This window comes from Haemaphysalis longicornis, unplaced genomic scaffold (genome assembly GCF_048455015.1).
Source record: "Haemaphysalis longicornis isolate Haplotype H1 unplaced genomic scaffold, Haemaphysalis longicornis Haplotype H1 scaffold_8, whole genome shotgun sequence".
Classification (NCBI taxonomy): domain Eukaryota; kingdom Metazoa; phylum Arthropoda; class Arachnida; order Ixodida; family Ixodidae; genus Haemaphysalis; species Haemaphysalis longicornis.
In genome coordinates, this window is record NW_027526445.1 from 53,909,132 (window position 1) to 53,936,778 (window position 27,647).

At 47.4% G+C, this 27,647-nt stretch overlaps 1 protein-coding gene across 1 annotated transcript; it reads left to right on the forward strand.

The window, feature by feature from the left end:
* Positions 1 to 1,081: 1,081 nt before the first annotated feature.
* Positions 1,082 to 26,391, forward strand: Mrpl4 (mitochondrial ribosomal protein L4). The gene is made up of 10 exons (XM_077682031.1): positions 1,082 to 1,223; positions 1,404 to 1,500; positions 1,898 to 2,069; positions 4,863 to 4,914; positions 9,898 to 10,015; positions 13,318 to 13,424; positions 14,993 to 15,043; positions 16,255 to 16,313; positions 21,388 to 21,461; positions 26,184 to 26,391. Exons 1-10 carry the CDS (start codon positions 1,176 to 1,178, stop codon positions 26,330 to 26,332), a joined length of 927 nt encoding a protein of 308 aa, XP_077538157.1. The 5' UTR covers positions 1,082 to 1,175; the 3' UTR covers positions 26,333 to 26,391.
* Positions 26,392 to 27,647: the final 1,256 nt, after the last annotated feature.

The following is a 27,647-nucleotide window of genomic DNA, read 5'->3' on the forward strand; positions in this document are numbered from 1 at the left end:
TGTAGCAAGTCGGGCGCCCTGACTGACTGACCTCACTTTCCCATTACAGATATTCCTCTCTCCCTCTCTCTATCTCTCTCTCTTTGGTTGAACTGCAAAGCAAACAATTCTGTTCTAAATTACCACAAAACGTTTTAGCAGTGCATGCGATACACCTGCTTATAATCCCTCTCAGTCTTGATTACGGCGATCGACATTCGGCGGCATGCAGCTCCGGCGCGAAAAAGACGCCTCTAATCAAAAACCTGTATTTTGCAGGAGCAATTTACCGGGACGTTTGTGTCGCCAAAGTTGCGTGCGCCAGCTAACACGCTACATACAGGTTGGAAAAGATAACGATAATGAGATTAAGACTGATCCCCGCTCGGACCAGTACGGCCAACTGGAATTTCGGAGGCGTCTGCTCGTTGCCCGGACTCCAGAGGCGAAAGCCCCTAGCTTGGCTCTTTCCAGCAGTTCTCGCTGACACCTCATTCACTTCAAACATGGGAGGCAACTCTGGCCGCAGGCGAAGCATGGCGAGTCCTTAGAATACCAGCGCCAGCTGATCGACAGGGCCTAGCTGGGCCAAAGCAGAAGCTTTTAGAGCCTTGGATATAACACTCAACGCAATTTTTTCCCTTTAACCCCCCCTCCAACCACGATAAAGTTTTACTGAACTAGACGCTGTAAGACATTTTACAATGTATTGGCTTCACTGGAGTAAATTACCAGGGTGTGTTACATCGATAAATGGAACACTAAATTTTTCCCTGTGAGAGCCCGCTCCGTTCGCGCTTAAACTTTGCGCGAAGGTGGCACTTTGGTCTATTTTTTTCTTGACGCCGGCAGCAACGACGACCCCTGCCTATTTAATCATAAAATAAATATAACTATTTTTTCCTATGGGAAAATCTCCTCTTTTACCCTTTGTTGTGAATAACGTTTACTACTGCCAGAGCCAGAGTAACTATGACTACTACTACTACTACTAATGTGCCATATAACTGGGCAGTTTCACACGGTGTGTAAAGGGGTGGCTTTTGCGTTTTACTGACAGCAGTATTTACTAAAGCTGTGAGGGAACAAAAGCGCCAGCCTTGATTAAAATGGTGTAACCGTGCAAATAAAGAAACTGGGTCTCTAAACACCGCAGACGACATGAAGACAATCCGAGACGATCCACAAGGTGTGTCATGGCCGCTACCATGCGGTCAGCACTGGGATTTCTCCGGTTGTTTAAGGCAAGTTTACCTTTTAACGACGGGCGCTACGTCGCCGCTAATACTCCAGTATACCTTGCAAACATACGTTTATTTATTACCACATTATCTACCACCTTATTTTTCTGTGTTGCCGCCAGTCCTGACTTCGGGGCGGCCAAGAACTCCCTTGAACTTCGCCTCGCTCGTCTCGCCTTTCAGGTTTCTGGCAGCCCGGTTGTCACTTGCCAAAGACTATGCAGCCAGAGCATTGTGTCCGGACCAGGGGTCGACCCGCCTCCGGTAGCCGACACTACAGGTAAGATATCCGGCGGCGCCAAAGCGCGTCAATTGCCTCTGGAGTGCTCGCTTTCGCCGAAATCAGCTTTACTTTCACGAAAGTCACGCCCAGAAGTCATCTTTCACAGTGGCTGTGGCGGTAAGCGGAAACAGTTCGGTTGGTTCGGTAAAAAGCAAGATTAGCTCAAACCAACCTAATCTAAAAACGTTGGCTCAAACCCACGGGATCATCTCCCTTCGGCAGTTGCGAAGCTGACGAGAGCATGTGGACGTAACGTTAGCGTCGACTTTCACCGCATTTGAGGCCAGTGATCTGTTAAGATACGACTCGCAGCAATGTTTTCGGTCGTGAGTGTTGTTTCAAAGAGCCTGTGGACGCGCCGGTGCCTGTCAACTCGGTGTCGACCCTGTTTCAGCCCCCCTCGTTCCGGTGAGGCCACCGCTGCCGCTGATCACGACGCGGGAGCTCCCGTATCCGTCCAAGTTCACGCCGAACCGCGAGGCCTGGGTTGAGAACTTGGACACGGTCGAGTCGGAGAAGCTGGGCCTCATGCCGCTGCACCCGAAGGTCTTCGGCGTGTTTCCCAGGTGGGACCGTTTTTCCCGCCTGTGTTATTCTATTCTTAATGCACTTTATGTGCAAGCGCAGTAAATGATTACGACGTCGACTTACGCTGCCAATTGCAATTAGTTGCATCGAGTTGAAACTAGGGGTCAGTTGCAATAAAGTCCTCATGACGGAAGAGCCACCGCTAAGCTTGCAAAATCAGTGTAGCCCGAAGCCTGATGCTTACGATGCAACACTGAAGTGCTCAGGAGCTTGTTAGTACTTATAAAAAGTGAAACAAGCCCTGTGAATTTTCCATGCCTGGCTGTAAAGGAAACATTAATCGTGCGCTGCAGGTGCGAGTGTGCACTGAGGTGCTTTGCAGTGAACCCTGCAGTGACTGACTAAACAGTTTGCTGTCTGTTACCCACTAGAGAATGTGCGAGAATGGCCAAATAAAAAAAAATAGCGCTGAAATTCTGTAAGTAGTCTCCTTTGCTGTCCATTTTGAGGTATGCTGAAGGTGAATCGCTTTTTGGTTTGAGTGAAAGAATTCTGTCCTTTTCGCAGATTTCTGTGGCATTCGTTGTGCAGTAAAAGTTGCTTTCTCTTCGCTTGGCGGCTGCTTTTCTGGTGGAGTCGAAGGGCAAAAACGCCTGTGTGTTCCAAGATTCAAAATCCCCAGGTGCTCGAAATTAATCTGAAGCCCTTCACCACGACGTGCCTCATAGCCTGCGTAGTTTTGGTGTGCTAAACCCCACAATCAATTATTCGCTGATACTGACAACCAAGCGAGGAAGATTTTGTGCTTGGATGAAACAATGTTGCAACACAGGCACACAGCAACATAGATGAGCTCAAGAGTTCTCTGTTATTTACTTGTTACACAGCATGTGTTACCTCCCTTGCAGAAGCATCTTCTACAGGTGGCTGTAAAGTAAGCATGATGCATTGTGGTTGTCTCGTCGTTTGATGAGGGACGGAGAATGCGTGCATACCCATCAGTTACTGGGATCCAACTGTTTATTAAGTGGAGCGAAATGGCAAAACCCTTGTTCCCCAATGGCTCATTAGTGCGCGCTTGGAACCCAACAAGTCATGCTACATCCCGCGCCCTGGTAATCTGAACCGTCCAAGCGCTGCGTGGAATAGGCGTCTTACATCCGCTACAGCTCTGAAGCGTGGCTCTGTAGAACACGATTAGTAATTCACGTAGCTGAGGTAATTATGCTCCATGTTTCATGTGAATTTCAATTGTAAACTTGTGACTACCTCTGGAGCACTATATAAATTGTTTCCCTTATCCTTTGCCCAATTAATGAAGCTGCTAGTGATTGGATAGAATGAGGCATTTCTTAAATGGGTACTGATACCGATTTTAGGGGTTGGTTTTACTTTGAAGTTCGCTTCTTTTGCTCGCAAAAGTGCCCTGCTTGAACTACAAACAGTCGTGCATCGCGTGGAGCGTATCTTAATTTTATCCCCTTTATCGCTTCAATGGAGCAGCTCAGGAAGCAACATGCGAAAAATGGGTATCGGCAGGAAGAGAAAGATGGCTGCATGGCCGAGTGTCTCCGTTGTTTGGAAGGAACTCGTAACATCACTTCACCTGTGTGGCTTGGCGAGTGGTGACATGACACTGGCAGCTATGACGAACAGATGCAGGTAGCCACAGTTGTGGGCGCCACCACTTGTGATAATCCGAAGACAGACCAAGTGCCTACCACATCACAAATGACAAATTTAGCAGTCGTGTCGGGCGAGTTTCTGCCTCCTTGGCCTTACATTCTAATAAAAAAATTTAGCCCTGCTGTAAGTTTGGCAGTGGCCACACGATCATCATTGCACTACGAATTAAGAGGGCATGTTAAAGTTCCTGGAACATTTGCTACGTCTTGCACAAACAGCCGCTCGAGTACCGTATTTACTCGTGTAATGATTGCAGGGTTTTTTTTTTTTTTTTTCAAAAATGTGATGCAAATTTAGTGGCGCGTTCATTACGTGAGGTAAACTTTTCGCGAAAAAAGTTTCAGCCCAGAAAACGCAAGCAAGTTGCAGGTCAGAATTTTTACGACAGGTTTTATGACCATAATAAGCATGATAAATAAAAACATAAAAACTCTAAGGACCACCGCCAGCCGCGCTGCAAAGTGATGCAAAATACAGTGTTTTCATGAATTACGGAACGCGCTGGAACGAGTTTGCTGCAAGGTGAGAACAGGTCTACCAATAAGTGGCTGCTGCTGTCGCAGTGCGGGATATCAGGCACTCTTAAACTTTCTCTAAGACTTTCTCTAAGACGCTCTAAGACACTTTTTTTTTTTGTCGTGAGTGCATTATGTGCATTTAGTGAGAGTTTCCTCCCCACCAATAATGAACTCATGCTTGCCGATATCGCTAATATCAGAAAGTTTGTGGCAATAACATAGCCATGTTCGCTTTGAAAGAGGACTAAACATAGGTAAGCACAGCTATCGGCAGCTAGACTTAACACACATACGACATATGGCTGCGGCAAGTTCAGGGTGCGAACATTGCGCGGGAAATAAAAAAAAAGTTGTATTTTGGCGACGAACTTCGGGGGTGCGATCATTATGCGAGTAAATACGGTAAAAAGAGAACAGCTGGTTCATTCTTGTCTGCCTTCGTTTGAGCTGTTCTTCAAAGGATATTCCAATTGCCCTCTTGGGTTCAGTGATTGTGTTTTGTGGTCGCTTTGTGGCTCACCTGGTTCCAGTTTAAAGCAAAGTGGCACTGACATTGTGCTTTTCAGAGGGGCCTTAAGACCTCCCTTTGTGTTGCCGAGATTTCACCTCTGATCTCTTACATTGCAGGATTGACACCCTCCACTGGAATGTAAACTGGCAGCTGAACTACCAGAAAGTGGTACGTCTCTTTCTCTCACTCCCTATATAATATATACCCTAGAAACAATGGAAACTCGCAAAGAGCGCATAAAAAATGGATCAGTAAAATGAGACACGTGAAAAAAATGATGCACCCCTCCACCTAACGACGACGATGGTTGAACGGGAAGCTTTCTCGTGATGGATTCTCTGGTTGGCCAATCCCACACGGCGAGTATGTGCTGCCCTGGAGGTTCGCACCACTTTTCTGGAACACCGACAGCACTATTCGGGTGTGCACTCTATAGGCATAATGTTTGGGTTTCGGGTGTATGCGCAAATCGGTACCTGCTGCTTGGCGTGCAGTGAGCAATTTTTTGATTGGTTGCCAGTTTGAGGTGTTAGGCCTAGCGATGTGACGTTAGGCCTAACTTCGTAAACCTCAAGGGCATGCAGAGCAACGCCATTCTTCTCGTGACGGATTCTTTTGTTGTCGTCTGAGTTTTCCGAACCACTGCGACCATGTCGAAAGGGAGCAGTTGGACAGAATACGGTTTCATAATGTGGGGGACTCGGGTTCGATTCTGGCCACAGGAAGCGTTTTTTCCTTTCAATTCACCCACAATCATTCATCGTTCATCATTCATCATTCCTGCAGGGCGTATTGGCGTACAATGGCATCAGTGAGGACACTTAAAGGAGCCATGAAGAGAAAACACAAGTTTGGTTCATTCGAAAGATTGCCTCGTTAGAACCATAACGACACCACTTATAACGCAAACTTCGCTCAAATAAGCTACATAATTAGGAAAAACGGGAATGGTCATGCGACCCACCAGCTCATTTCCCGCAACAGAACCTATGCCGTCACATGGGCTAAGCTCTGCGATTGGCGGAGGCCGGCAAAAGCAAACGCATGTTAGGCAGGGCTTACAGCTTGCATAGCGAGCTAAATGCCCGTGAAACATACTGCACATTCTTTTTATGACAAAGAACGGTGGAGTAAACGGTTGAAGGTCCGAACGAACTCGCAAGCGTGTGCGCCAATGCGTACGAAACTAGCGCGCCGGCCGAGCTCGACATCTCGCCGTCGCGCAGACGAATTTTCGGGTTCGAGGCTCTTCGGGGCCAACGAACCGTTCCAGCACGCACAGCCGCGACCTTGCTTCGTATCGTAATCCCTTCACAGGAGGTTGGCCGTCATATCGCCAACCAGCAAAGGTAAAAATAGAAACGAGGGGAGTAAGGAACAGCAAGAAGCGACGAGATAGTGCCAGTCGTCGCGTAAGTTTCGTATGGTGTTGGTTTGCTGCTGTCGTTACGAGCTCGTTTCCAGTTTACAACCACTGAAAACTTCAGTTTGTTCAGTTACGGCAGGGACCCTTACGTTAGCTCACTCCTGGAACATGCTGGCGCTCGTTGCCGACTTCGTCAAATCGCTCTGACCTTGGGGAAAAAAATGCCGTAAACACCGCGCATTGACGCTCGTATCTTTCTGGTCGAAGCAGAGAGCTCGCGCGAACGGCTTTCCATACACGACACCGGCCAACTGGCATAAGTGATACTGCTACTGAAATTGAACTATTATTAACCGTAATCAAAATACGGCACATACGTACCAGTCTATATTCGTCCGTCGCGACGGGGCTGACGAGGCAGCGGTGCCGACGGCTGGGCGTTCGTCTGTTGTGGCTATCGCGGAATGGTCGCTTTCCCGTCCACCGCGTATCCCACAACTCTTGCCGCTCGTGCACTTAGAAGCATTGAGCGTTATTGTGGTGTGAGGTTGTTAAATGCAAGCCCGAGCTCCTCGGCGAGAGTTTTGTTCTCCGGATCAGGCGATTCCATGACTAGGGCTGCGGGTGCACTAGGTTTTACTAGTATTTTTAAAATGGCCGCCGTCTCGATCGACTCCCGCGTGTGGGTGCTATATGGAGTCGACATACTGAGTATCTGTTTCATGGACCGGCTCTATGACGCCATTGTACACGTCACGGAATGTTCAATTTTAGCGGGAGATTTAAAATTTTGGCTTAAATTGCCTTATTTATCAGTGAATAAAGCATCATTTGCTTCCGGGAAAGCGCTCGGGGTACTATGAAACACCTAATCTTTCGAATAAAACAAACTTTTGTTTTCTCTTCATGGCTCCTTTAAAGCTTCGCCTTAGAAACTATAAAAATGGGGTTTACCACTTACGATCGTTTCGGAAAGTGAACTTCCCTTCATCTGAAAAATGAATTTTCCTCTCCGATTTTGTCACAGTGATTCAAGCATGCAAACACCTAACGCTGTTTCCATTGGGTAATCTAGAAGCAAGAAAGGCACCAGGTTGGTACAGAGGCATAGTGGACTCTGAGTGCAATCACGTACCAAGTAGTCTTGTCAGCTTAGAGGCACGTTCTCGCTTGGGACTCGGACACATCGCATGACGGTGCGCAATGCATGTTGCGCAATGAGGCAGTGTTCACAGTTGCAACGAGGGATGATGCGACTGCATTTAGCAAAGCTGTTACCCAACCCATGCGTCCTCCTTGGTGCTTCTACTATTTGAACTCAAAGAAAAATATGTTACACTAGCGCGACAAGAACAGTTAAGAATCACTCTAGAGCATATGCTACTAACCTGGAACGCTGCATTGTGTGTTGCGGGAGGAGCCGACGATAGCTAACTCAAGCAGGCTCTGTCCTACATAATATTGCAGGAAGAAACAGACAGGTTTGCTCTCGCGCCACAAGACTCGCATTCCCGTCCGCAAGCTTCATTTCTTTTCGGAGACGCACAAGTTGTGATGCCTCTGAACTTGCCAACAGAGGTATGAAACGGATGCAAGTGAACCTACTGCCCCTCTATGCATCTAGCTAACCCAAAGATTACTTGCTTTTACAATTCAAACATGTTTCTCCGCACTGATGAGTCCCGTGGTGTTTGTTGATTCGTACATGTGTGCGCTGAAGGCGCTGACAAAAGAACTGAAGTGCACAGGAAGTTGCATGCTGGCCCTGCAACCCAAGCACTGGCTTGTCCCCATCACGGTACCGCTGCTGGGTGTAAACAAACGTTTCGTTTCCGGCTACATCAGCCCACTCTGCAGCCATGGTTTGCCATCTTGTTTTGTGATGTCGTCGCGTGACCAGAGAAAATTTGGTCCGAGAGCAGGCGACTCCACTGTCGCAAAGCAAGGAAAAGTGATGGCCGGCTCATCGCTTTACGACGCTGCGCGATGTGCTGAGTCACAAGTGGGAATGTGCCTGAAGTACTGACACGAAATTTTTATGTTGCGTTTCCTTTGCTGCTATTTGTGCCTACCAGGTCAGTAATTATAGAATGGCTCATTGAATGGTTGATTGGAGCGTAAATAGTTACCGTAATTACCTGATTCTAACGCGCACCTTTTTTCCGGAAAAATAGGCCGAAAAATCGCATGCGCGTTAGAATCGGATACGAAACCGAAACTGCCGAAACAGCGAAAATTTCGTCCCACCTATCGCCATCCCCATCTCAAGATGGCGCCAAAGCGTTGAGCAACAATTTTTCGAACGCAGGAAGCATAAGCGCCTAGTCTTTTCTATCGGCGTTCACACAAATCGTCATATCATTTCACTTGCGTACTTGATAACAGCAATGGCAGCAGCGGCTCTCACGCGTTCAAAACGAGCGGTCGGCTGAAGCGTACGCCTCTGGAGAAGCTCGCGGGATGGGCGTGCGAGGCGTGGGCCACGACCCCATCGACCATGGTTCGTTCAGAAGTGTGGCATCGCGAACGCTCTTGACGGCACCAAGGACGAGATGTTGTGGTCAGTGGAAAGCGACCAGGAGTGAGATGAGTGAGATTACTTCGGGAAATAAATCGTCTAATTGCTCCCACATTCATTTGTCTGGGTCACAAAGTTTCGTGCGCGTTACAATCGGAGGTGCAAAATTTTTTGGTCTTTTGCCAGGAAAATCGGGTGCGCGTTAGAATCGGGTAAGTACGGTACTTACAGCCTCGTTTATTTGTGTCAGTTTCGGCTTCGACAAACTGAACACTGAGGCGGCCGCCATGGCAGGACAACTGTCATAAAAAAAAAAAAAAAAAGAAATCCCGCGTTTTTGCAGCCGCCCCTTTCCATAGGGGCGATTTCTCGTGCAAGCCGGGTAACTTCCCGAGCGTTGTAGTCCCACACCAGGGCCGAACGCCAGGCCGGGGAGTCGCTTGTACCTTTTTAACCGGAAGGTGCATGCTTGGCGCCACCAAGGCACGCGAATGCACGTGGTGCCTTCCACAGCCACGATGGACACTCAACTTGCAACCGCCTGTGGCAGGACATGCCGCCAGACTCTTTCACCCCCTCCAATGGCGCAACGCCGCATGATGGCCGGGGGCCCCGCCAGATGGACAAGGGTCAGGGGCCCCTTTGCAAGAGTAAAGGCTGTACAGATTGAGTACTCCTGAGTACTCAATCTGTACTCATGAGTACAGATTGAGTATGAATACTCGTGAGTACAGATGATTCATCGTAAGGAGCGCTTAAAACGGGACACAGAAGAGAAGACACACACGACGACGACACACACAGCACCGTCGTGTGTGTCTTGTCTTCTTACGATGAATCAAAACCAACTAGCCCAACTATCAATTTTACTGGAGTACAGATGAGTTGAGTACTCATGAGTACGATTACAAATGAGTATGTGATGAGTGAGTACGAGTGATGTCGAGAACAGACGAGCTTTTTGAGTCGGAGTTTGAGTACGTGTAGATGAAAAAAAAAATTGTGATTGGGTTTGAGTGAGTTCTTTCTGTTTTGCCGACCTATGGTAATAAGCGATTTATTTTGCCATAGAAAGCATAGAAAAATGGACAGTACCATACTGTAGCTGTTCACCGTTATGTCCAGTATATTGTTATTAACGATATTGTTATAAGTTGACTCGACTGTAATATGAAGCTTAACTTTAAAACCTTGGGTGATGTGAGATATTGGACCAAAAAACTAGCTTCCCCGTCGCTTTGGTGAGTTTGCGCTTCTTCTGTCGCAGGACTGGACGACCACGGAGACACGTGCGGAGCGCAGCGGTGGCGGTCGCAAGCCCTGGCCGCAGAAGGGCACTGGCCGGGCAAGGCACGGCAGCATCCGGTCGCCGCTCTGGAAAGGGGGTGGGTCTACCCGGCCACTGGGGGCCTTTCGGCCATAGAGTTTCATGCTAATATTCACTAGAGGGAAATCTGGTGCCACTGTCTAGGGGAGCCGCGCTTCAGCGAGCATTCCATCATGTATCGGGCAGGCACGTTCCGCTTGTCCTTGGCATGGCTCACGAACAGGCTGAAAAGTCGACCCTGGCTACAAAAAGCAACAATAGTACTGCGGAATGTTCATCAAATTTGTTTTGTTACCATAAAATTGAACCTCCAAAAAAATTAATTCGTCAGTGATTATGTAGAAGCTTCAGGAACGATGAACAAGAAAAAAAACGTTACCTTGTTTCGTTGATTTTGGCTTCGAGACAAAAAGAAGCCATATGGCTAGCTAAGCCAAGTAGGCGAGGAACGTCGCTAGCGCCAATGGCGCCGCCCACGGCGGCCCGCGACTGCAGCGACAGATTTCCCTCTAGTATATTTTAGTATGAAGCTCTATGCTCCCGGCCAATGCTGGGGGCTTGGCTCGGCTATGGCTTCCCTCCGGATTGAAAAAAGCGCTGCTAGTCTTGAAAGGGGGCTGTGATGACGAAGTAGTACAAGTGTGGTTCATTCAGGTGGCTGCTTCGTCCCGATAACAATGACACCAGCTTCATCGCAAATTTCGCACAAATAATCGAGATATGAAAGAAAACAGATCACCCGCTTTCTTGTCGGGTCCTTGTGATGTCATCGAAGCTTGTTTGTGTAATTGGTGGCTGCTGACCATAGCTACCGCCCAGAAACAGAACTGTGCAAATTTTGGTGGGGTCCTAGTCCCGTTTGTTTGTGCAACTTGAATGCTGGTCTGCAACAAGCACATTAATAATTGTTCCCTCTATTGCATGATTGCTGATATTATGTGGCATGAAACTTCATGTTTTTTACCCCAAATTTCTTTCGTTTTTCACTTGCAACATGTCTTTTATGACTGCGGTGAAGCTGAGTGGGTTATTGAAGCCTAGTTCTTTCAAAATTGATCCAGGTTGTATTGTGTCTTTATCGTCCCTATAAGATCTCTCGTTTTTTGAGTCAGTGCAATGTTGCCTATCGGGAGCCACACCCCATTTCAACTCGATTTTGCAACTAAGGAACCCAGTTGGCCCGGATAACCCAAGTTAAATACCGTTTCATGGGCACTTCAACGGCCATTAAATAAAATGGCAGTGACCCTTAGCAGACATTAGGCAGAGTTAGGTGGCAGGGCGAGGGCTGTTGGAAACCTGACGGCAATCAATGCTAGCTGAAATCGCTGGTCTCTGTTCCACCGCTGTTTCCGCAAGTTGCGTCGTTGGATTAGCAGGATGGCTGCCCCCACAACAAAGTGTCTTTGCTGCGGACGAGTGCACTGCCGCATGAATGCTGCGTGTTGACAGCGTCGCTGAAGCGCACGAAGTCGCAGGTTCGATTCCCGGTCGCGGTGGCCACTTTTCTGATGGAGGCTAAAAGCAAAAACGCCATGTGCATGAGATTTCGGTGCACGTGAAAGATCCCCAGGTGGTCAAAATGAATCCGGAGCCCTCCACTACGGCGCGCCTCATCGCCTGCGTTGCGTCGGCGCGTTAATCCCCACAATCAATCAATCAGCGTCGCTGAAGCATTTGCTGATTACCTTGCGGCAGGACAGTGGTGCTGTGGTTGGTACAAGCGATGAATCGTGAAATGGGACGCTTCAGCACGCCAAAACCACCACAAATGCAGGCATTTGTAACGCCACAGATGGGATTGGATCGGCTAAATGAGGTTCCCCGTTACGGTTACAAAACATTGTTGCGAACAGTAAAAGAAGTGCGCTGTGCAGCATGCAGCGTGGAAAATAATTAGAGAACAAATTTTTGGAGTTTGCAAGGTAAAATTTCAACAGTCACGTGATAAATCATCCAACAGAGCTGAACATGGGAAGGGCCGTGTGAGCACAGCCACCACCGTTCAGTTCCCACGGTTGTTACCGGCACTCAGCTGCTGTTTGCGTTAACGGCTGTTGCAAGTGCCTGTCTAACAGGGACGTTAGCCTGCCAAGGCTGAACCACCGCAGCCTAACCCACTTAGCCTGCAGTGTCGGCTGTAAAGTTCGGGACTTCTGCATTCCAGTTGTGCGCTGTTCTCGTAGGTCAAGTTCAGCTGACTGAGCACGACATGTGTGTGATTACATGATTACATGGACTGGCACATAAACTAGGATGGGCAGCAATCAAGATTTGGTGGAACGGCTGACCAAATAAGCACATAACAGCGAGGCCTAGACAAACTGCTGTTTTGAGATGCACCGTGTGGAGTATTGCCGTTGGAGAGCCATTCCTCATACATCGCCGTAGGTCAAGAGCTGTTCCTTGATGCCATAAACGCTTAGGATAATGGTGTGGGGAATTTGTTTCTTCGACTTCATTATTGCTGGAACAGCTTATACCCCTGTCACATGGCAAATCTAATGCCATTCAAAGTGAATGACATTAGCTGTTGGTGACATTCGGTTTGGCCGTGCGGGTCTACATGGCGAAACAAATGTCATTGGCTGCGTCCATTTGGTAGTGATTGCGGTGTTGATTAGCAAGCTCGCAAAACCACAAAATTATATTTCGAGTGTATCTGGAATGTTTTCATACGTAATATTTTTTAAAGTATAACAAATGAAAATTTTTAAAAAATAAAAATAAAGATAACCGGTTTAGTTGACATCAGTAGACATCACAAGCCGAGACAAGTCCGGAAAAAATGTGTATTAGGGTCGCCCGTGTATTGGGGGGGCGAGATTTTCGTTTTTGTTGGTACTTGTTAGTCTTTCTTTATTCGAAAAACAACATTAAGGGGAAAATATAAGTTTGCTAACAGTTTTCACAACAGTATTCTTTGGTTTGTTACTGCACTTTCTTCTCTATTAACGCGTCCCTGCTGTCGAGGCTACTCATTCGGCTGCTGAATGAGCTCCTGAACCTCAGTTAGCCACTAAATGTCATTCGGTATTCTCGTGTAGCACCGAATTAATGACATTTAGAGCGAATGACATTTGCTCTAAACGTCGTTAGATCTGTTGTGTGACAGGGGTATTACTGTGGTGTTGCGTGAAAGATGCCAACACCTTCATCATTTCTTGACAAGAGTACAAGAGTAGTAACATCAGCGTCTTTTTAAAAAAATTGGCCCTTTAGTGTGATTGGCTTACTGGTGCTTCACAGTGAGTCTTCAAGCAGGTGGACAAATGAGCAAAGGGGAAAGTGTGATCGACGCTCAGCGCTTGAGAGTTGTTTTGAAGGAAGATTAAACTTGCGGGCCTTCTGCGCTCGCAGGCGGCGTTGCCCATGGGCCCCGTGGACCCCGCACATTCTACTACATGCTGCCCTTCTTCAGGCGCGTTCAGGGACTCACCACTGCGCTGTCCATCAAGTTCGCACAGGTAAGCAGTTGTCTTCTCCGTGCAGTGATGGGCTTTGTCGGCGTACTCTTAATTCTCTGCTCCTGTGAGAACTTCCTCTAACTGGGCGAGTCGATTTAATTTGTGACATAAAAAAAGTCAGAGCCCTTCCACCCTGCCACTCCGGTTGGATTTGCTGTCTTCTACTGGGTTTAGCTATGTGGAGCAGAAACGGTGTAAGCTCTGCTTGGGCTTGGGTGGATCCTGGTGTGTGCGGTGCCGGCACTAATCCGAGACAGCCGTTTTTCTGTTTGACCCACACTCCCTATGCCTACAGTTTTGTGGGAAGCAGGGGGTGTGTTAGTGCAGTTTCAGCTGTTCTTTCTCCTTTTTTTTTCTTGTTTAGTGTGGTCTGGAAAACTCAAGGGAACACATGGATCTTTTATCAAGAACTTTATTTTTACAGTTGTTATGATGAAAGTTGGAGGACATATGTATTTTTTAATTGTGATTGTAGATATAAAATTTGTTTTTGCGTAAAATGAATACATTCAAGTTTATTTGGATTTTTATGTTTGATTTTTTGACAGCTTTTGTAAAAAAAAACAACTGCTGGAGTGATGCAGCTGACCAAGGTAGCAGCGAACTGTGCGCTAATCAAGGAGTGCAATAAGACTAACACTATCGTTCTATCTGGTCTGCAACAGAAGTTACAACCGTTTGAAGTCCGGGCTTGTAATGTGGGAAACAGGAAAACCGGTTTTGCCTTCCAGTCCCAAACTTCAAACATTCGTAACTTCCGCTGCAGACCAAAACGCGCCATACAGTTCACGCCTTGATTTTTGCGGCGTGTAGGAGCTTGGGCACTGCGAGTGAGGAGACTAAGTCCAGAAACGACTGCTCGGCGACATAGAGGTTATTAAAGGCAGAGAAACATCGCGAAATTCTTCATGTGAAAGCAGTAAACGAAAGAAATGAAAATGTTTTTTAGTGCTGAATTTTCTGGTCTGCGTTGGTTCATACAAATTTCTGATGATTTGAATATTTTTCGTGGTCCCGCGGGATTTGTATAATCGAGATTCTACTGTACCTCGCGTTTTCTTTCTTTCTTTTCTTCTTTTTTTTTTTTTTGAATTTCCACACTCCCGAAAACTGAAAAGAAACGTGCACATCATTTTTTTTTTTAGGTTCAAATGATTTGTGTGGAACCCACGTTGCCAGAACTCTGGCAGCTTTTGATTCCCCCTCTCAAGCTCTCTTTTGGGAGGCTAAACGTGAAGAGTTGGAGAATGTAGTTCAACACTTTGTCTTCCCTTTAGTACGCCGCAATGGAACCAGACCTCTCCAGAAAAGCCCATTGGCAAGAGAGCGTTTCAAAAGCTCTTCATTGAGCTCAGATATGGTGACCACAGATAGCCACAGCAAACGGAACAACCGATGCATTACTTCCTAACCAAATATCATGATGTCGAAGTGGATATCACCCAATCCTTTTATTATTGCCACGGCTGCCTCAAATGGCGCTTGTACCTTCACACCACCGCATTCGCCTGACCGTGGAATTTTCGTGCGATGTGCTCCTCTTGAAACGTACCTGCCCACTTTTCCAGGATGACCTGAAGATCGTCGACAGCCTGGACCTCCCCACACACGACTCCAAGGTGAGCAGTGCCGCAGTTTGAACCTTCTTTTTTTTTTTTTTCATGTATCTTGGCTTGGAGATATTTCTTTTTGGGGGAAGGTGGAAAGAATGGGGAGCTGCTGGAAGCTAGGGGAGGCTTTTTTGAAGGGTAACCACAATCGCATCGCATAGTTGCCTCGTTTTCTTGTTGTTAGTTAGTAGCCTTCTTCTTAACTGCGTTCTACCAGCCAAGCTCAGCTGAGTAAAGAAGTCTGAAACCGTTAGCGATGTGCATAGCTCAATTGGCTTTGTGCTTTGTTTCAATTAGGCGGCTCGCGATTGTTTGTGGCCTGGATCATAAAGGTTTCGTGGGGCCTTGCTTTGTTGAAGCAGATGGGCTTCTCTAACTGCATTTAGCATGTGTTTGGCAGGAAGCGCAGCTGTCCATTCTAAGTGGGGGTGTGAAAATGCCCATAACTTTCGAACATTCAAAGAAACCTTACAACTGCTGATTTGCAACCGAGTTGACTCATGGCATTTAAAAACTGTGGATAATTTCCAAGTGTAGACCATTTTTACCGTAACCGCTTATGGTGCGGGACCGGTTGTAACGTGGATTTTCCTGGCCACCGGTAGGCCTCCCATAGAGCTGAATGTATCGGCAGACTGGACATTTGTCTTAAAACAATTTCCTTTAATTTCTAAGGAAACTCTGTGAAACTTGTCAGTCTTGTCGCTTTTCCCGCCGTTTTCAAATATGGCATTATTTTTTGAGTAAGTCAGTGAGTGTCCAGGATAATTAGAAATAATTAGCCATTTCCAGAGGAAGAGCTGTTTTCGATGCTGACGCCGGCGTTTTCACTGAATGGGTCTTTCATCGCTCTCGCATTAAAAGCGGTCGGGATAGCGAAAGGCGTTCCACATTTTCGTGACATCTTTTGCGGCAGAAAACCGGAAGCCCTACGGGAAAGGGCCCCGACACCGCTTGTTTGTCATTTGTAAGTGGACTGGGTTGCTGCAAATAGTGCAAGAAAAAGAGAAAAAAAGGTACGGCACAGTTGGGTGCTCCCAGAGACTGCCGTGTAATCCAAGCAGTGCGAGTAATGGGTCAGTTTGTTTTGGGGGGCCCCAGCCCGTGGAGTGCCCTTGGTTTTAAGAGCAGCAGAATATTTTTCGTAGAGACCAGAGCTCTGGCGCACGAAAGCTTTCGGCGGTTGAACGTTTTCTGTGCCTCGTGTTTCTATTTTTCAGTTCCTGGAGAAACTGGTCGACGAAAGGTTGTGGGGGCCTTCGGTGCTTTTCGTAGACAAGTGAGTCTCTCTGTTGTTTCTCTCTCTCTCTCTCGCTCTGTACCCACCTTGTGAAGCGGACGTGCATCGCCATTGTACCGTTTATCCGGCTATTTGCACGTCTATGCCTCTGCAAGACACTGCAGAGGGAATGGGTCCATAAATGGAAAACCAGAGAGCGAAGTGAAAATAAGCGATGCCGATGGAGGTTGGCTTTGCTGCAAGCTCCACACACTATGCGCACACTATGTGCACACTATGTGCACACTATTAGTAGTTGTGGCAGAACGCAGGTATTGGTGTGTTAGCTTTTCGTTAGGACAACGGAAGTGTACAAGAAAATGAAAAACAAGTGTACTGTTACCTGAGCAGAGGGGTTAATTTGACGATGAACACCTTTCTTCGTAAGTACAAATGACATTGAAATGAACCAATGACTCAGACCTGATAAAAATGTGCCATGCAGTTGAGAATGGACCTCTCCCTGTATGTAAACACCGTGACGTCACGAAGCGCACGTGCGCGACGGGTGGCGCCTGCTGGCGGCGGCGAAATGCGGCTTCGGTTGGCAGAACGCGCCTGCGCCGCCGGCCCGGCCTAGCCGCGCGGTGCCCGAAAAGAACGATGTGCCGATGGTTCGGGCCGTCGCTGGCCGCCTACATTACAGGCTGGGGTCTAGCTATCCTAGCTGCGGACGTCGCACCTCCATGTAGCTTTCTGCACCAACAACCTCCGCAACACTTTCGTATATGACGAGTGACGCTTTCGGATAATCAATGCGTGACAGCATTAACGAGTTATTCTGAAGATTGGTGCGTTTGCGACGCGTTCCAAGAATGTTTTGTTATGATGCTTTATGTTAGGACACATACCAAGGAAAGCTCATTCATGATGCTTTATGTTAGGACACATACCAAGGAAAGCTCATTCATTGCTGTTTTCGAGGTCCGCTTAAGCTGAGCGCGGTGCCTCAGGCAGCGTATACGCTCCCTGTTCTTGGTATCTCTGCGTCGCCCGGATACAGTGGCTTACGAACGATTTCATGTCGAGGGGGGAAAGGAAAGGTAAAGCATGAAAAGATTAAAAAGAAGGCAAAACATGAAAAGATTAAGAAGTAAAATTAGCAGCAACAAAACAAAAATATAAAGAGCAAAAACCAAAAATTATTCAAATAAAATTATCGCGATGATGTCGTGCTCTACGTAGGTGACCGATTGCTTTGTTACATTTTTCCCCAGTAAAATCGCGAAACGGCTCATCGCCATTGTGAGAGTAACATAGCAGCCACATATTGTTAGTGCGTATAGCTTGCGACAGCGGCACTGAAATAATTATCCGTACTCGTTATTTCATGATAGTTAAAGTTAGTGTCCGTGTACACCCGCTGAATTCGCCGGCGTCGGGAGGCCGCAACAAAAGAATACATTCACTGAGTCCGTTCGCTTAGGGCCAACAGATATCGAGTTTTTTCGAGACGCGTGAGCGGCCCATCTCACGCCGAAGGCATGATGCTACATGCATGTGAGCACGGCAAGCATGTCAGTTTTGCCGCGTCCTCAAGGCATAATATTATTGATCAAGGTAAAACTTTATTGCATTTACAAGCAATGAATTTCGTTCGTCTTGAACAGATCTCCCCATACAACCAAACTTGTCGTGGTCGATTTGGCGGCAGGCGGGTATCGCGGATACTTCTTCGAAACATTTATTTCGCGTAGCTATAGCAGGTCAGGCATTCATTGTATTTTTAATACAGTACTCTATCTCATCAAAACATGACAATATTTCCCAGCAAGAAAGTTTCCATCTGACCCCAACCCCCGGTACTATTTCTGCTGGTACTACATGATAGCAGATGGTTAATAAACAGCATCATTTCATGGCAGTAATCAGCGCGGACTGCTAATGTAGACGATATGACTGCGCTTTGAAGAACAGCAGAAGTTCGAGAATGAGAAACGTTGCTATGAGCAAGAGCGGACGATGTCGCTGCTTGGGCTGCTAGCCTCTTCGGCGCATTGCGCGCATCCACAATACCTGCCGAATTTACCTGTTTGGGGACGCGGCAAAGCCTGTTGCCGCTGATTTTGCTCGCACGATTTGCTTAGCCGAGAGCACAGCAACCCACCGGCATCAGAAAACCGAACACATAAACACAAACTCCACTTTTGCGCGCGTCTAATGCAGCCTCACTGCATACGCGCCGCGCGCGGGTCCGAATGTTTTGCCAACCACCCTCCCGGCCACACCCAGCACGTGCGCTCGCCGTGACGTCACGGCCGCCGCGTGACGTACCCCGGGAGAGGTCCATTCAGTTCCATTAATTCTGTGAACCCCTGTTGAGGTAGGCACTGAAGATTCCTATTTGATTTGGTAATGTGATTGTTTGGCCCGGTTGTTGTTCCACGGTTCGTACGGTTGAGCACAACAAATAGACAAAAACCTTGAAAGGACTCGACGCAAGTGCTCTTTCTGTCAAGTTTAGCACACTTGTGTCGTGTCCTTACGCGGTCCCAGTCTAGTTTTTGCGCCCATTTGTACGAACCATGGAATACCATCGTTATTCCAACACCGACAGCCTTCTTCAATATCAGCAGTGTTTACTTCTCCAGGCGGAGACACCACAGTTCATGGCACGTTTATAGACATAAAAGGGAATTCTTGTTGGCTGCAGTATGAGCTCGATGCCAAACATTACTACTTGGTAGGGATGGGCGAATATAGATTTCGAGGTTCGAAGCGAATTCGAAGCGAATAGTGATTTGGTCGAATAATTTCGAATCGAATAGTTCGAATAGTACACATTGCAAATCACAAAGACAATTGAGCAACTTGTGACCTGACTAATGTACACATTTTTTTCTAATAATTAGAACTCACGTAGGCACAGCATTGTGTAAAACTATTACCAGTTGAACATTTATTGCAAAATCTTACACACAGCTTTCCTTTGCTGTATTCACAAGTTTTCATGAAGAAATGCCTGTTGCGCCACATGCTCTAGGTGCAGCAGTTTCCGCCGGCTGCTCATTCACAAGTTTAAGCGCCGCCTAGAAACTCGCAGAGTTAAGCGCCGCCTAGAAGCTCCGCTAAAAAAAGAAGTATTGTAGCCACTAGTATCCTCGGCCGTAGCCAAGCAAAGCGCAAGTGGCTGGCCGCCATTTTGAATAGGCTCGCTTAGTGCGGCGTACTGCCGCGCTGTGCGAGCCTATTCAAAATGGCGGCATGCCTATTCAAAATGGCGGCCTGTACAAGTCTAGCTCCATTCGATTCAGACGCGATTCCCTGCAACGCCTGCAACGGTGCAGGATGCGCTGCACCAAAGCGCTTGATTCACCGCTGCACGAGTGGTTCCCTGCACCGCGTCGCTCGATTGCTCATGGTGCGGCAGCGGTGCCGCCGCGGTGCAGAGAATCGCTGCACCTGCTACGGAGGAGGTGCAGCGATTCGGTGCCGTGAGCGTTGGGGCGTTGCGGGTTGGCAGGCGGCTACCGGCAGTTGCGGCGACCGCGTGAAAATGTCCGTCGAGCTCGAAGATACGCGGGACGAACTTAGCGTCGCCGCTGATGCGTACGACGCAACCCAGATGGCCGTAAACATCCAGTTGTAGAGGACGACAGGCGATGATGATTAGCAGACGACTATGCCTGCACCTCGCTCGATTGTGAACACGCAGGGGGCGCTGCTGACGGTGCAGCCGTGATGCACGGCACCGCGGAACCACGCTGCTGCACTGCACCGGCACCACAGAACTTTCTCTGCAACGTTGCCGTGCACCCCTTCTGAATCGAATGGAGCTTCTGCTGGCTTGGTGCCGCTATGTTCGGAGCGGTGTCGTTTCAGTGCCGCCTTTTTTTTTTAACTTAAGTGTGCTGGCGGCCGAGAGCTTCGTCGGACCTCTAGGCAAGGCAGCAACTCGGCAGTGCCGGCACTGATAATAGAAATGTCCGCTTCGGTGGGTCTTGAGCCAAGCCTGGGGTAACTCTGGGAAAGCTTGACCGAAAAGCTTGGCTTTTAGCTGCCGATTCGGGAGCATCGAATAATTCGAAAATATCGAATACCCGCATTCGGATCGAAGCGAATAACGAATAGAGAGCTATTCGATCGAATATTCGACAATACCGAATATTCGCCCATCCCTACTACTTGGCAGCCATGGCAGCATGCAAAGCTTTATGTCTTGCGATTTCTTGGGGGAATTTGAATGCAAAAGGTCTCTCTGCATTCAAAAAAGGTTGTGCAACTCGGATGTTTGTTTTTTTGCAAGGTTCAATTAGTTTCTCTGTCTTGCTTGCCGTTTGCCATGTGTGTTATGACTTCAGAGGTAAGCCACCATAGAGTGAGGGTTCTTCGGACAGCAACAACAAAAAACCCTCGAAAACAGTGAACAGTTTACTAGTTTTTTTTTTGGTTGGTGAATTCCTTTTAAGTTTACACAAGATGTTATGCCACTCTCTTGTATAAATTCTCTATTTTAATTTTATTGCTGTCATCGTCATTTGTTGCTCCCTTATGAATTGTGAGTGGGGTACTGCATATCTGCCGGCAAAGAAATAAAGTAAGAGTTTGCTTTGGTCACAGAACGAGCGTACGAAACCGCACTCTTTAACAAGAAACGAGGCAATGGTTGTTCCTAGGATTGCTAACGCACATAACTTTGCCAGTATATTTAACTCTAATTTGACGCAAGCCGAACTTTCGCTACTTCCAAAGTTCTGTATTCTCGCTGGACAGTAAAGGTGTCCCCAAAGACCTGTGGAAAGCCTTTGTGAATTTGCAGTATTTTAGGTATATAAAAAAGCAAGTGCTTCAGAGAAGTCCTGTTTTTTTTAATCTCTAATCTGGTGCCCTCTAAGACCTCTAACACCTGTAAGACACGCTTCAGCTATAAGACACTCCAGAAATATATATAGTCAGCACTACGGAGATGCCCTTTCTTTTTTTTTTTACAGCTCTAATGTGGTGCTCTTTTTACAGCTCTAATGAGAGTCAAATGATTTCACCTTGTGCGTTTTGGAGCTTCCCGCCCCCCACTTGGTGCTTTGGAGGAGGAGGAGACTGCCATGCTAAGTGGTTGATGCGTTGTCTCTTGCAGCACGGACTACGTGTCAGAGAACATTGCCATCATCTGCGACGAGGTTAAACACTTCAACATAATGCCCGTCTACGGTGAGTGCTCATCTTTTTGTGGTCCGTTGGAAGCATGCACGCATGGCCACGACTGTTGTGGCAGCGTCGTAAGTCTGGTGCTAGTCGCAAGTCTTCAGGAGTGCTGCAAGCTGGGCTACTTGGTACTGTTCTGTGGCGGGGAACAGCGCGAAAACTTGAAGTCTTAAAGGGTCCGTGAAGAGAACGCACAAGTTTGCTTAATTGAAGAGACTGCTCCTTTGCTTAATTGAAGAGACTGCTCCATCGCGACAACTTAGACGGCACGTTAATAGTGAACTCTCAGCTGATATTCTAGCTGTTAAGGAGAACAGATGAAGCAATGGGGACTCCCTAGCCCCTGTCCGTTGAGCTCTCTACGACATCGCAGAAGCTTGTTTGTGGAATTGGCGGCTGTTGACTGAGCCACTGCCAAGAAAAATGACTGGGTGATTGTAGAGGGGCCTCTGGTTTCTGTTCAATTGTGTCACTCTAATGCTAATGTCCAGTTAAACCACTGACAGCAGTGTTTTTGTGCTGGCCCACATGACGACCTTCTTGCCGATGTTACGTAACTGTAGCACAAAATTTTGGAAGCCTTTCAATGTTTCTTGTATTTTTTGCTTGTTCAAGAAACTGTCTTTTGTAGCTGGCATGAAGCTGGGGTTCTTACCAAGGTCTAGTTCTCCTCAATGCCACCTTCGTGGCCCTTGTAAGAAACCCTTGCTTTTCTCCCTATCTCTTGCACAGCATGAAAAGTGTGTCCTTTGTGTGCAAACCATTGCCGTGCGCGGCCGGCTTTCTCCGATTTCTGCAACAGAGCTAAAGGGACCCTGCAACACTCGTTGAGCAGTGCAAGTAAACCTGTGCGACGTTTAGATTACACTGCCAGGAATGCCTGAGCCAAATATTGCATGTCCATGTGAAGCGGTGAGCGCGCAAATCGCCGGGAAAGATGCGGAACAACCAACCGCGCTCTCTTCAGTTCTCCTCATTATGCACCCATGGCATGGCCTAAACGACGTCATTTGGTCTATGGCTGTCCTATTGGCTGTCATTGGTCAACTTTGCGGCTTATTTCTCGCATTTCCTGTGACTATTAGCCATCTTCGGCGCTGTGTACCAACCGCTTCTATGCCTGAACCTGTACGCGCAGTTATGGCATTTCTGTTGTGTTTTGAGTGTGCACGGAAGTTTGAGTGATGAGCCTAATACCTCCCTTTCAAACAGACCACTCGACAACAAACGTTTATTGCTTCAAAATCGCCCTCCCAGCCTGAGCAGACACTTGCGAGCAGGCACCCGTGCCTGCTTTTTTGTGGCACCAGACTGGAAATGGACCCCTCCACATTGCGGAGAAAGGGAGAAAACTCTCCGGCCTATGATATATGAAAGGCAACCGAAGAGAACGCCGCGAGCCGCCCCCCCTTCTCTGGGAGAGAGCGCACAGTTTTTGTCTCGTCCGCAGTTGAGTTGAGAGGGAACAATTATGGGAGATTGCTTACTGCGCGTAGTTTCGGTGATAGTGAACGGATTTTCATAATTCTTGCGGAAGGAGATTCCTGGGACAGTTGACTTTACCCTAGAATACATTCCAAGTAGTCGATGGTAAGGGCTGCAGGGCCCCTTTAAATTCAGATCATCAGGTTTCCGTATCTTCAGCAGGCATGCGTAAAACCTTCATTCCGAAGCACTGAGGTGTACTGTTTTGAATCGTTAAATGGAAGTGGGTTCCTTTCCAAGCTGAACTGGGCCTGCCTGTTGGCCAGGCTCGATGCATTTCAAGACACCTGAGTGGGTGTTTGCAGTTCTGGTCAGCGTCAGTGCACATCGGCAGTCAGTGCGGTCACAAAATTGAACCGTAGCGAAGCATCCGCAACACCTTGCAGCATTGAGAGTGCTGCACAGCTTGCAAGACAGCCTACAAAATGCCCGTTAGCTGAGGCGAAAGGCTTAGCTGCCTCATTGAGCACGAATACTGACCGTAGTAGCCGTCGGCGACAGCACAAATGCTGCCTGAATTGCCGTCAGAGTAAAGGGAAAAAAGATTGGGCTTTTGGGCATTTGAACCCCGGTCGCCAGAGAGGCAGCCAATTGCTCTAACCGCAGCGCTCAACCCAACACCCGGACAGAATGGAATGAGAATGAGGCTGATGCGTGTGCCACGAGTTGCACGTCCGTCGAAATGGGTGCACGTACTCGCCGCGGTAAGGCATTGCACTGCTCAGCATGAGGTCGCAGGCTCGATTCCCGGCCGCGGCGGCTGCTTCAAACATGGCACTACTTTTTGAGTCAGTCAACTAGTTCCCAAGATAACTAGAGATAATTAGTCATTTTTGGAGGAACAGTAGACGAAACAGTGTTAGTCTCAGAATTGTAATATTGATCTTTTTCCAATACTATGAGCCCTGGTGAGCGCAATAAGAGAAGTGGCATTTTGATCCACTGCTTAGAACTAATTTTACAGCTCATTAAACCTTGGTGGCACCAGTGGCGAGGAGCCATTTCAAATGCCCATTTTGAACACCAAAGCTTAATCAGCTGTAAAATGAATTCCAAGCAGCGCATCAAAAAAAGATTCTGTTATTGCACTCACCAGGGTTCATAGTGTTGGAAAATATAAAGATTACAGTTGTATGGCTAACACTGTTTTGCCTATTGTTCCTCCAAAAATGGCTAATTGTCTTTAGTTATCCTGGACGCGCACCGCACCGACTTACTCAAAAAATAATGCCATATTTCAAATCAGTGTGAAAAAAGCAGCAGGGCTGACAAGTTCCACAAAGTTACTTAACAATTAAAGGAAGCTGTTTTAAGAGCAGTGTCTTCCCTTAACTACATGTTAGCATTCAAGTGACATGACCAAACGGAATTAGAGGCCCTACTGCTGCCAACTGCCCGAACAAGATTCTGTGATGTTATAGAAAAAGTGCCAGAAAGTGTCAGTGGAGTCTTGACCACTGCATCTGTCTTTCTTGGAGGGGCCATGCTGACAAAATGCAACTTTGGTTCAGCCGAAAGATTGCCTCGTTCGAGTAACACTGACACCCCTGTTTTAAGGGGGCAGACTGGTTTTAGAGCTATTTTATTTATTTGCTAACCAATTTTAATGAAACTGAACAGTATTATGGAGTTTTCTGTGCTGATTTCCAATCAGCAATTAGATTTCTTGCAAGTTAGTTATTTTTTGAGATAATGATTAATTGCTATTAGTTTAGGTCACAATTACGAAATAACCACGCCATGCAGAATGGCGATTACCCTGTGGCTAGGCAGATAGATGACTAAAGAATGCAACATAGGAAGAACTTTTTTGGTTGTTATTTTTGGTCATTTTACAACACAGTGAACTTCCCTACTTCCGCGCTCTGCCATAAATGGCTTACAGGTGGTGTCACTTGAACACAGGTCATTTTACAACACAGTGAACTTCCCTACTTCCGCGCTCTGCCATAAATGGCTTACAGGTGGTGTCACTTGAACACAATTGTCATTTTCTAAAGCCTCTGTTTGAAAATTGTTTCCAAACATTGTATTCTCCACATATCTAGGTATCAAAAGCAAAAAAAAAAAAAAGACAGTTGTACCTGCCCTGGGTGCCGAGATATCAGAGGGCGAAGTGTGAGCTTTGCATGGCAAGAAAAGCGCCGTTTCACCATCGAATTCTGCGTGATCGAGCTGTAGAGTGCACTTTAAAATGCTATTTACAACAAAATGTGTTGCCTTTTGCCGTGGAAATTTGCAGACTGATAGAAAAATGGCGGTGGATGCTGAAATTGCCGTTTTTCAGGAAACGATTTTTTAACCGTTTTTCGGCCCGAAAGACCCATCTGCCCCCACTCACTTCACTCAGACAATATTGGCAGTTTGTTGCGATTGACCGAGGCCAACAAAATGCAACGCAAATTAAACATGTTGAACAGGTATTATGAGCTTGCAGAATGACCATGTTGGCACGTGAATTTTGTGCACATTCCTTTTTTTAAGAGTGAGATTGTCGGTCTAAGCAATGGGATTTACGAATGAACACGCGAACACAGAAGCACTAGTTCCTACAGTGCGCACTATGTTGGCAGTGGCTGCACAGCCGTCAACGACGTTGGCTTGTCCAACACAGTGCTGGCCAAGTGACATAAATAGGCGACACTGCCACTTACATGACCCTTCCTGCCGAGTCATACACATTATCTCATGGGGCATGGTTGCTATCAGGCGTAACGAGACAGCTACAAGCATGGTCAGAAAACGAAACCATGTGCAGACAGTGGTAACCATGCCAGAAAATGTTTTCGCTGTGGGTGGCAGCCTCAGTCACAATACTAACGTTTGTTTTATAAACCCACCCTTGATATGTCACTGCTGAGATCTCGAAACCCGCGGTGCATTGGTAGAATTGACATTTTGGCCCAACTTGTTTGATTTCTCGGCGAATAAAGCATCGTTTGCTGCCGGAGAAGTGCTGAGGGCACTACAAATCACCAAATGTTTTGCATTAAACGAACTTGTATTTTGTCTGCAGGGCCCCTTGACGATCTCCATTGTTTGCTCGAATCTTGCTGTAAAATTGGTTGGCGTCGTTATCCGGACAGAGCAGTCTCTCCAATGAACCAAACGTATCTTGTCTTCGTGGCACCTTTAAAAGTGCTCGAGGAATTCTTTTACCACTGATCTTTAGCTAGGCCCAGTTGCTGGCGTTGTGGTGGTGGTAACCAGTGCACCTGGTTTGTCGTGCCTCACTCTTTGCAGGGCTGAACGTGTACAGCATGCTGAAGCACGACACGCTGGTGCTGACGATGTCGGCCGTGGAGGAGATTGAGCGGAAGCTGCTGTACCAGCTGAACCGCACCGACGGCAAGGAGGTCGCCAAGAGGGACCACCGGAGGCCCTACCTCTGAATGCTGTTATATATATAGGCTTAGCGTGAATAAATGTGCGAAATAGTGTTAATTTTATCCTTCTGGGTCGAAGCTCTTTTCATTTTGCCCGCCTTATCGGTAGCAAGTTTGTGTCCGGCTGTTCTGTTACTGCTGCACAAATATTGTCAATCCTAAGGTTATCCATCCTGTGAGTGCTCTCAAAGTGCCCCAGCACTTCTATGCGAGCTCAGTGGGGGGAACTCTACCTGTCCGTCTGCAACGCTTGATGTGTTGCGCTCCTGCCGCATGCGAAAATGCTATTTATGAAATCCAGTAGGGGGAAGCGCCTCCATGGAACAGTCAGCTCAGGAAAAGAGTCGTCAATGCAGGGCCCCTTGAGGCCGTGCGGCTTCTTGGGCTCTCTCTTTCCAAAGCTGGTAGTCAGGGTCCAAGCTGGGCAGTGCTTGGGGGAGGGGAGGGGAAGGGTTCCTGTCACAGTCCCACATGATATGGTAGAGGGTGCCCCGAGCCTTGCAGAAGTGGCACTGCGTGGGGGCCAGGATGTGGGCACTAGTGGGGCAGGTGGATGCCTCGAAGGTGGCCTTCTGGTTCTTTTTCAAAGGTTTAGTTCTGCGTGATTTCTTTGAAGGACAACACGGGACAGACACACCTCTGCTCACCCAACTCATGGCTCGGCCGGCATCTCGCCTCTCGGGCATTGGTGGGCAGCTTCATTGCCAGACACAGTGAAATGGGATGGAGCTCGGCTGCAGAAGAGTTTTTGTGCATCTTGATACTACGATACCAGAATCCTTATATCGCCTCTGGAAGAATGCCTTTCTAGCGATGAACGTACATGTAGTAGTGAAGCTGACCTTAAAGGACTTGCGTATGTAAAGCTTCATAGGATAATGAGAGGCCTCCTAGAGGTGTCACATGAAAAGCCCTGGGGCCTCCCTGTTTCACATCAGAATGCTTGTATGGTGCCTGGAAGAATGTCTTTTCTGCACTGCATGTGTGCTGTAGTGAAGCGTATTTTAATTGAAGGGCAGAGCAATGTTTATGTAATAAATTCCACTTTCGAGTTCCTAATTTGTGCTCACGTTTGACACATTATGTGCACTTCGCAGCATGTTCTTTGCCTCAGCAGCAAGGTTAGCGATATTTGCTTAATTTTGTCACAAGAAAACAACGCTCTTCATTAAAAAGATGGCACAGAAACAATTTGATTCGTATTGGACATGTTTTAGCTTTTGGTGTGGTGCAAAGCTGACATTATTACAATGTATCCTGGTAGTTGCACTTGTTTGAAACTTCCAGGCTGTTATGGCAGGAGCTTAGCTGTCTTCGTATC